At 51.3% G+C, this 9159-nt stretch overlaps 1 protein-coding gene across 1 annotated transcript in view; it reads left to right on the top strand.

The window, feature by feature from the left end:
• Positions 1-7002: 7002 nt before the first annotated feature.
• ANKRD2 (ankyrin repeat domain 2) overlaps positions 7003-9159 on the top strand; it is a 63203-nt gene continuing 61046 nt past the window's right edge. Inside the window, exon 1 of the mRNA XM_078641154.1 lies at positions 7003-7161. Coding sequence (XP_078497280.1) covers positions 7093-7161 — 69 coding nt within the window. The 5' untranslated portion in view covers positions 7003-7092. The remainder of the gene's footprint in view (positions 7162-9159) is intronic.

Below are 9159 nucleotides of genomic sequence, written 5' to 3'. Positions count from 1 at the left end.
GAAGAAAGAAGTGTGAGTGGGAATTAAGGCAAAGCAGACAGCGTTTACGACTACCCTGGCATTCGGGTATAGTCGACACCGACGGAGGGATTTTTATTTATTTAACCAATTAAGCAGTACTTGAATGGCTATGTAAATAGATTTTCAGAATTAATAGCGACGTTGTTCATTGAGAGGACTTTAGAAAGAATATATGGGCCTGAGAGTTCATATATTCAATTGTTGAGTTATGTAACCCTTTCTCTGCTATGTTCAAGAAAGTGCGTCCAATATGTTGGAAACAAACATAAATTAATTTTAAGAAAGGCCCTGGTGTTGCTGCAAAGTCTTAACTTTCAAACGAGCAGATTAGTGAATTGCACCTGCAGAGTGCTACTGAGAGTTCCATGGGGGGCTTTTTGGGTTTCGCCTGCCGAAGGCTGCGCTCTGCGCAGCTCTTCAGCGCAGGTGAAATCCTATGTCGTCAATAAGGACTCCTGGAACGTCCCCCGGCTCTCATTGGCTAGCTCCATAAATGGAGGCTAGCCATTGAGTGCCGGATCTGTCCATCAAGGCTGGACCAGATTCGGGGGCGTTCCGGAGATTTTTTCCCAGGGCGGAGTTACGTTTTTTCCCGTTCCCTCCCCTTTCACTGAAAGTGAATTCAGAAGCGCTGTCCTCTCCCGCCCCCTCCCGCCGTCCGTCCCGCTCCCTCCCTGTGCCTTTCCGCCCCCCCTCGCTGTCCTGGCAATGTTTCCGGCCGTTTCCGGCCGTCCGTGTCCTCTCCCGCCCCCTCCCTGTGCCTTTCCGCCCCCCCTCGCTGTCCTGGCAATGTTTCCGGCCGTTTCCGGCCGTCCGTGTCCTCTCCCGCCTCCTCCCTGTGCCTTTCCGCCCCCCCTCGCTGTCCTGGCAATGTTTCCGGCCGTTTCCGGCCGTCCGTGTCCTCTCCCACCCCCTCCCTGTGCCTTTCCGCCCCCCCTCGCTGTCCTGGCAATGTTTCCGGCCGTTTCCGGCCGTCCGTGTCCTCTCCCGCCCCCTCCCTGTGCCTTTCCGCCCCCCCAGTACAGCTCAGAGTCCTGGCTGGTTCCGGTGCACATTGGCTTGAAGCGCCAAGGCAGGGTGAGAGCAGCGAATTCGCACTGCAAGTGGGACTGAAGCAGTGTAGCCACCTGCCGTCACTGCCTGTGTTCACTTCATGACTCTTAACACAAGACTTTTTTGTTTGCGCGAGAGTGTGTGAGAGGCAAGGGGGCGGACGGTCTGGCAGCTCGTTTCAGTGGGGGATGATTTATCTGGAGGAACATTGAGGAGGAAGAAAGGACGGCGACGCCAAGGAACGGACACCCCCCTTGTCAAGCCCCCCGACACTCAGCCGCCGCCTGGGGGCCGCAGTAGGGAGCATGCTGATCTTGCTCTTCTGGATTTTGACTCTCTCGGACACTCTGTCTCAAGGTAGGACCCGAACTTCTGCCATCTTTTGTGCGGGGCTGTGCTTTGTGCTCGAGTCTGGGCGACATCCCCGCTGCCCGGCTGGGGGTAGAAAAGGCAGTGGGTGCCCCCGGTAAAGGGGGGGGTATGGAGTGTGGGGAGAGAGCCTGTGGTCTCTGAGTTCCTGTGTTTCCACTAGAAGTGCCCCGCATCATGTGCTCGGTGTTAGATACGAGCTGAGACAGCCACAGAAGTTCACACCGATGTCTGGGCGCACATCGCTTGGGGCCGCCTTCAGTGCGCTGAGAGTGTGTTTAGAGCCTAGAGGAGGGGGTAGGAGCAGCAACGTGTCTGACACCCAAGTCACTTATTTACAGATCTGTTGTTGGGGGAATTGTATCCGGGCTTAGGGGGGTATATATGGATTGGGGAGGTCAGAATGTTCCTAAAATGCAGCATTTCTGCTGTTAAGTTGTTTGATGGAGGGAGTGATGTTCCACTTCCAGGAGACTTCAGTGTGTGCCCAGAATGATCGTCTCTGTGCGTTAGATCCGTTTGGTGGCGGGGGGTCACTCGGACCAATGGAACTCGAGAAAGGGGCATGTTGTGCCAGTTTTCAAGATTTCGTGCTTCCCTTATTGTGCGGGTGCCAGGCTCGGGCGGGCTCCCTAGAAGAGGCCCCATGAGGGTCCAGCGGTCAGTCCTGGTTCTCCGAGGCAGTTCGGGTCTTTGATATTGCCTCCCCGCTTCCTGTGTCTTTTGGGTGGGAGGAGGCGAGGTGGCAGGCCACGACAGGGTCTGAAACAGAGCGGTGTTGCCTTTACACGTGAAACTTTGCATCTCTTTTGCACGGCGATCACTGATGGGATAGGAGATGGAGTCAACGTTTGCTTTTGTAATTTGTTCACTTGTAATTTTCTCCTCATGTATCACTACTGTTGCTATTGTGAAGCGCTCGGACACCTTCGGGTAAAGTCCGTGCTATATAAAAACGCATAAAAAAAGGAAATAAAAAAACCCAGAAAAAAACACTGCTGATATTCCCCCACCGGTGTCGCCGGCACAGGTGTGGCGTCCTGCATGCGGCCTGCAAGGAGGAACGCTAGAAGCCAGCTGCGCTGCATTAAAGGTACATGCAGATCGGAGACCTCAGTCCGGCCTACTCCCTGGGTGCAGGCCGCTCCAGGTCCGTGCCCAAGCTGCACCCAGTCAGGAAGTGGCAACTGCCCCAGAGCAGCAAGCGGCCCCTCCCCTACCTAAAGGAGTGAGCAATCCCAGGAGTCTGGAGCAACTGCGGGAACAAGGTGTGGGAGAGTATCCTTAGCGTCCAGGGAGAGGTAGTGAATTTACCCACCGGAGTGCGCACAGCCCCCGGATACAAGCAGTTGCATATAGCCTTCCGCGCCCGGTAGGGGCACCTGCATCCCCAGCCAGCGCAGCCAAGGCGTCCGAAGCAGCAGTGGCCATAAACCGCAGCTTCAGCAGGTCGCAGAACCTGCGCTTCCTGGAGAGTAACAGCACCGTGGAGGTGAAGAGTAAGGTGAGTGGGTTCAGCTCTCAATTGCACTGAGGTACTGGTACTCTCTTTCCGTGCAGCTCCTGCAGTCTGGAGACTGGAGGCTGCGGTGTAAATTATACCTGGGAATCCCTGGAATGTCAGGTGCCGGGGCATCTAGTACCAGCTCTCTTTCCCCACTTTGGACCTAACCCCTTCCATATGCGCCTCTGTGACAGGACACAGCAGAGCTGGAGACTAAGATCTCAACATTCTGTATGTTTCTACATTGTTATTTGCAAAGTATCAGTTTGCTTGATAAAGTTCATTGAATAGTGGGGTCTGGCCATATTTGTTACTTGCTTGTGTTCCTGGAGTACACGGTTTCTCAATTTCATTTTGCACAACATAGGCTGTTGCTCAAACATGGAACAGAAGATTGATTGGTGGATATACTTGCCTTTTGTCCACAACCCATTTCTTTGTTAGTAGCTCCGGCCGCTTTACTAAGTCACTTTTTTTGGGTATACTAAGTCTACAGATTTACAATTCACTGTTGTTGCTGTAGGATGAGCGTGTGGGTGGCGGTGGTGTTACCAGTCTCAGTTCGCAAGTCACTGCTGTCTGTGCATCCTCTGCACTGTGAAACATTTGCATCGCTGTACTTGCATGTATGGGAATCTGCTGTTTGGTTCAGGTTTAAGTCTTATGTCCCTCACACAAAATTACCACAAACACAATCCATTTAAGATGGAATCGATCCTGTATTCTAACTTTTTTCACCGCCTCTCACGGCCCACATCAGTGTTAGTTTTCACACGCTGTATTCTTATGGCTCTGGCTATTACTTTCCCAAACAAATTTAATGCAATACTAGTGCATTGCCCGCCTTGTGTAACATGCTGGTGCATTGCAGGAAGGTGTCATATGTTCTCCATTCAGAGTAGGCACGTTTAATGTTTACTTTAGGGACGTCTGGTAGATGCACTTGTGTGTGTGTGTGTGTGACCCCGTGTGTGAGAAGGCTATGCACAAGGTATTGGATGGCATGGATACTTGTGGCATTGTCCCTTGTTTAGTGTGTGTATATGTGAGGGTGCGCACATGGCACCTGACTGTGTGAGTAGGACGTGCAAAGGGTTATGAGGGTTGCATCTGTTGTGTGCTATGTGAGAGGGTGTGCACATGGCACTAGACGGTGTGAGGAAGCGTGCAAAGTGTTGTTGGGGTTGTATCACTTATTTGATGTATTAGAGGATGTTTCACACAGCACTGGTTGGAGTGAGTAGGACATGCAGCTGGTTCTGGAGGCTCTATACCCAGTGCTTAATTTGATCCAGTGGTTTCCAGTGCTTGACATGGGCACTTAATTTATCAACACCGGCACATCTGACAGTCTGCAACATGGCAGCGCTCATTGTCTAATTTAGAGATGAGCACACGTTGTTTCTTATTTCAATAGAGCAGACCTTAGAAATAACTAATACCTGCCACCCAAGCCACTCTTACAGTTGTGGAGACCCGGAATAGTCCTAATTGTCTCACTTGTAAGAGCGTGGTGGTTAGTAATTGCGTTGGTACTGTCACTGAAAGAGCAGGCAGGGGCAATGGGAGGTGCAAGCTGCAGTGGCCTCCTGATGAAGGCCCTGGCACTTACTTATTTAACAAATTTAGCACCGTCTATCCCTCATCTGGCGCGTGAGAGGGTGTGCACAGGGTGCCCTATGGTGAGTTTTTGAGGCTTTGCCCCTCGTCTGGTGTGTGTGTGCGCAGGTCACTAGATGGAGTAGGTCAATGAAAGGGTTATGAGGGCTGTACCCCAGGTCTAGTGTGCGCGCAAAGTGCACTGGCTATTGTGAACTGGGCACGTATGGGGTTTTGAAGGCTGTATCCCTTGTTGGGTATGTAAGAGGGTGTGCACAGGGTACTGGAAGATGTGAGGGGCTGTACACAAGCTTCTGGGGGGCTGTACTCCTCCTCTGGTGATGGGGAGGGTGTGCACATGGCTTTAGATGGTGTGAGGAGGCTTTGCAGAGAGTTCTGGATGGCGTGTTGCTCACCTGTTGATTTGATTTGGGTATTAAGGTGGTACTGGGTGGTGTGAAGGCATGCATTGCAGACACATCTGGAGGATGTACGTAGAGCGTATCCATTGTGTAGGCTGCGAGAGTAAGCTATTGGCATTGTAAATGACAAAATGCCATTTATTTATCTGTTTTCAAAACCAACTCAAATAAAAATGTTGTCATTAACAATGCCAATAGCTCAGAAAGGGCAGAAAGGGGGCGGCAGGGCAGTGCAGGGGAGGGAAAGAAGGAAGGAGGAGGGCAGAAAGAAGGGGAGAGGAGGAGGCCACGAGAGGGAGACAGACAGGGGAGGTTGGAATGAATTGCTCGTCTTGCCAGCTGGAAGGCTCGGCTCCCTGAAAGTTTTCATGGTGTCCTTTCGCTTGTCTTCTATCGGAGCGGACCCTCAAGGTGACTTCTGGCCCGCCCCACCGGCTCCGCGGCAGTGCACACGCCCCTTAGCCCCGGCACCGACCTGCCAGTCGGGCTCCCCGGATGTGGCTCGAGCGCTGTGCCCGGCTTCCCACCTGCTCTCCCGGGTCCGAAGGCGCCTCAAAGCCTTGTTCATCTAGGCTGCATCACATTGTTGCCAGGCTTCAAACCTCCGATTGCCACAAGTCTTACTGTATTTAACCAGCTTGTCTTGCTTTTGCCCAGTTCTTCTCTTAGATACTTTATTCTCTGCGTGGGTTTATTTCGGGTGACGCGCGCTGCTGCGTATCTCCCCTCGTAGCTTGGACCAGCCCGTGGGTTGCAGGTTATATATTTTTTTAATAGAATTTCTATTCTGACTGCCACCGACCCTCCTTTTTCTTTAAACTGGATTTATTTCAAAGATTTCCGGTGGAATGCACGTTCGCTAATCGCCACCCTCAGCCCCTGGCACGGAGCGTCCCAGGGAGTGCCCGGACCTCCTCGTCGCTTCAGTGGCTATCAGTCTGGGGCGGGAAGGCTGGCTGCAGTGCTATGGAGTGCTAGAGAGTGCCTAGGGAGTGCTAGAGAGTGCAGAGTGCCTAGGGAGTGCTAGAGAGTGCAGAGTGACTAGGGAGTGCTAGAGAGTGCAGAGTGACTAGTGAGTGCTAGGGAGTGCTAGAGAGTGCAGAGTGACTAGGGAGTGCTAGAGAGTGCAGAGTGACTAGGGAGTGCTAGGGAGTGCTAGAGAATGCAGAGTGACTAGTGAGTGCTAGGGAGTGCTAGGGACTGCAGAGAGACTGCTAGGGAGTGCTAGGGAGTGCAGAGTGACTGCAGAATGCTAGGGAGTGCAGAGTGGCTGCCGAGATTAACCTAATGGCAATGTAAATGACAATGCCATTTATTTATCTGTTTTCAAAACCAACACATAAATACAAATTTTGTCATTTACAATGCCAATAGCTCTAACTTTTCCAAAGGCGAAACCATTGCATTGTAAATGCTTGTTGGTATATGTCGCATCGCATCACCAGATTTACATTCCTAGATTCAGAAATTGAGGAGGATGTGGTAGTACTTGGATGAAGCGCGGCTCTTCCTGCAGCTCTGACGAGAGCTCGTGTGAAGCGCAGCTGCTGACACGTGTCGACACGGACAGCGTCAGTACCACAAGGATTAGCAGGACAACAGACGTGTGCGCACATCCACACCCAGCCGGTGACGACCCTAGGGCGGAGAGGGATCTTCATGAAGCCGTCCGCCGGGCCTGACAGGCCCGCCATGGAGAAAGTGGCTGCGGCTGGGCCTGGGGCTGCGGCGGGGACTGGGACAAGGTCAGAGTGAGGCACGCGGGAATGCAGCGGGCAGAGCTGGGCGCTCAGGCTCCAAGGTCACGTGCAGGGGCCACACCTGTCCCTCAGAGCGGTGCCCCTTCAGCCCCTGTGGGAGGGGGCGGCCCCGCCTGTTGTCTATAAAAGATGGAGCGCGCGCGCACCGCCCACGGTGTCTGCGGGAGCTGGACCGGTGACACCTCATCGAATGTTCTAGATTGGTGGAGCTGTCGAAAGTGTTGCTCTCTGTACTTAGAAGACTTTTAGTGAAGTACTTTCTGCGGCATCTGCACGCGGCCTCTCCCAGCAGCTGAGTGGGGTCTGTACTACCTGCTGACGTGCTCCCGCTTCAGTCTGTGCAGGGTGCTCTTGGGGGTCAGCCATGGAGAAGGAGGTGAAGTGGGCCACGGATCTGATTGACCAGAAGCTGGAGCTTGAAGAGAAGAATGAGGTGGGTCTGAAGGTGAACCTAGTACAGCTTGTGTGCACCCTACCAGGGCTTTAAGTGGACCGGGTCCTGCCGGCGCTCAGCACCAGTAATTCTAAAAAGCAGGTGCTGCTGAGACGGGTCCCTGTCGGGCTCTCCACTTTTGCCCTCACCCTCAGGGTGAAAACAAAGCTTAACGCTGCAGCAGTGCCTTCACTGCCGTTGATGTAACTACGAAAAGACTCGTTATAGTTGTTTCACAGTCTCCTCATTTCATATCTGAGGCATTTTAAATATTCTATTCAACGAAGCCATAGTTGTTGCTTATTTATCTTATGCAACTAACTACCATTGGCAAATCCAAGACTCCTGGCTTGTTGTAGGTGTAATGTTACTTGTTGTATTATATATTCGATGCAATGACAGAAGCAGCAAATTACCAGTCCGGTGGCACACTATGCTAAGCACAGATTTTTAGTTTATGTTGTTTTAAGCCACGGCTTAATTACAGTGGATACGCACCTTTGAGACACCCCCAGTTTTTTTCATCCCACTTAAAACCCTGCACCCTATATTGCATTTCCTAGGTGGGTTCCGAACTTTGAATCTATTGCTCACTGCCATGGAGCACAAGCTTCCATCTTTGATAAAGGTGACTGGTCTCTGTGTCAGAAAGAGTGAGAGTCGGAGTATCTGAAAGAATGCCAGGGATGGGTTGATGTCAGTTGACTTTCATTAGCGCCTGCCATACAACCTACATGGTCTCCACCTCATTGCCTTTGCGGATGCTCCTGCCCACCTTGAAATCTGATTTCCCTACAGATCTGTGTTCCTCGTTTCTTGATGTTTTCAGAACCCATCAATTGATTTATGCACCTACTTTAATTGCAAGTTGTCAGGGCAATAAGCAAGTGCTTAACTGTAACCCCTGCTACCCCCACAGTGTACATGACCCCACAGTTTTGGGGTTGGGGAGCGCAGTCCAAATGCTTTGATTTTATGTTCGGTGTCTGATTGAGTTGTCCGGAATTTTAGTCAGGATTCAGCAACACCCCTCACGCTGGCACTCAAGGTTTACAAGTGACTCCATCGCATGGGATGGCATGTTTTCAGTGCCAGGGTTTCCTTTTGCAGATGATTGGTTTCGGTGTATTGGTCTAATTATGTGTGCTGAACTGAAATACGTGTAAAATTCCTAGAATGCACTGATTTGTTATTGAGAGCCAAGGACGGGAAAAATAGGGTCCCCGTGACAAGGATGGGACTACCCTCACCACGTCTTGCAATGAGCAAACCTTCCTCCAAGAATGGGCCTTCTATTTTGAATATATAGTGGCAGACCTACTTCCAGAGAGAAAATCCCTCTTTTACCTCAAAAGTAGGTCACTCCAGTCTAGGCCTTTGCAGTGCAAAAGGCTGGGTAGGTACTTAAAATGACCACATGGGAATCGGAATAACATGCCGACGGTAGACACAGACGGGCACTGTGTCTACACGCGGGCAGATTCAATACAAGCACAATAATCACCTATCGAATCTGGATATCTGTCTCGGATCTGTGCTGTTCTGTCTTCTTCTGGGTCCTTTTGCTGACTACTGACTCAGCCGTCACTCAGGCGGAACACACGTGCTTCATGTATTCCTCCATTAAGACAGGATGCGCAGGCATACACGTCAAGCACAGCATTCAGTTCACACCGAGATCCCACACACCTCTCATCAGACAGGAGGCATGTGCACAAAACATCACACTAAACTACCTCATACTGCTCAGCAGGGCTTTTAGTGGGATGAAAAAACTGAGGGGTCTCTCACAGGGGCGTGGCCAGTGTAATTAGGGGCGTGGCTTTAAAACACGCTAAAAATCTGTGTTGTTTACCATAGTGTGCCGCCCGACTTGTATTTTGCTGTTTCTGCCATTGCATCCAGATATGTGATACAACAAGTAACATCATACCTACAACAAGTAGGGACTATTGGCTTTGTCAATGGTTATTAGTTGCATAAGATAAATAAGCTGCA

This window comes from Lissotriton helveticus, chromosome 5_1 (assembly GCF_964261635.1).
Source record: "Lissotriton helveticus chromosome 5_1, aLisHel1.1, whole genome shotgun sequence".
Classification (NCBI taxonomy): domain Eukaryota; kingdom Metazoa; phylum Chordata; class Amphibia; order Caudata; family Salamandridae; genus Lissotriton; species Lissotriton helveticus.
This window is presented reverse-complemented; position numbering and strand designations above follow the sequence as displayed.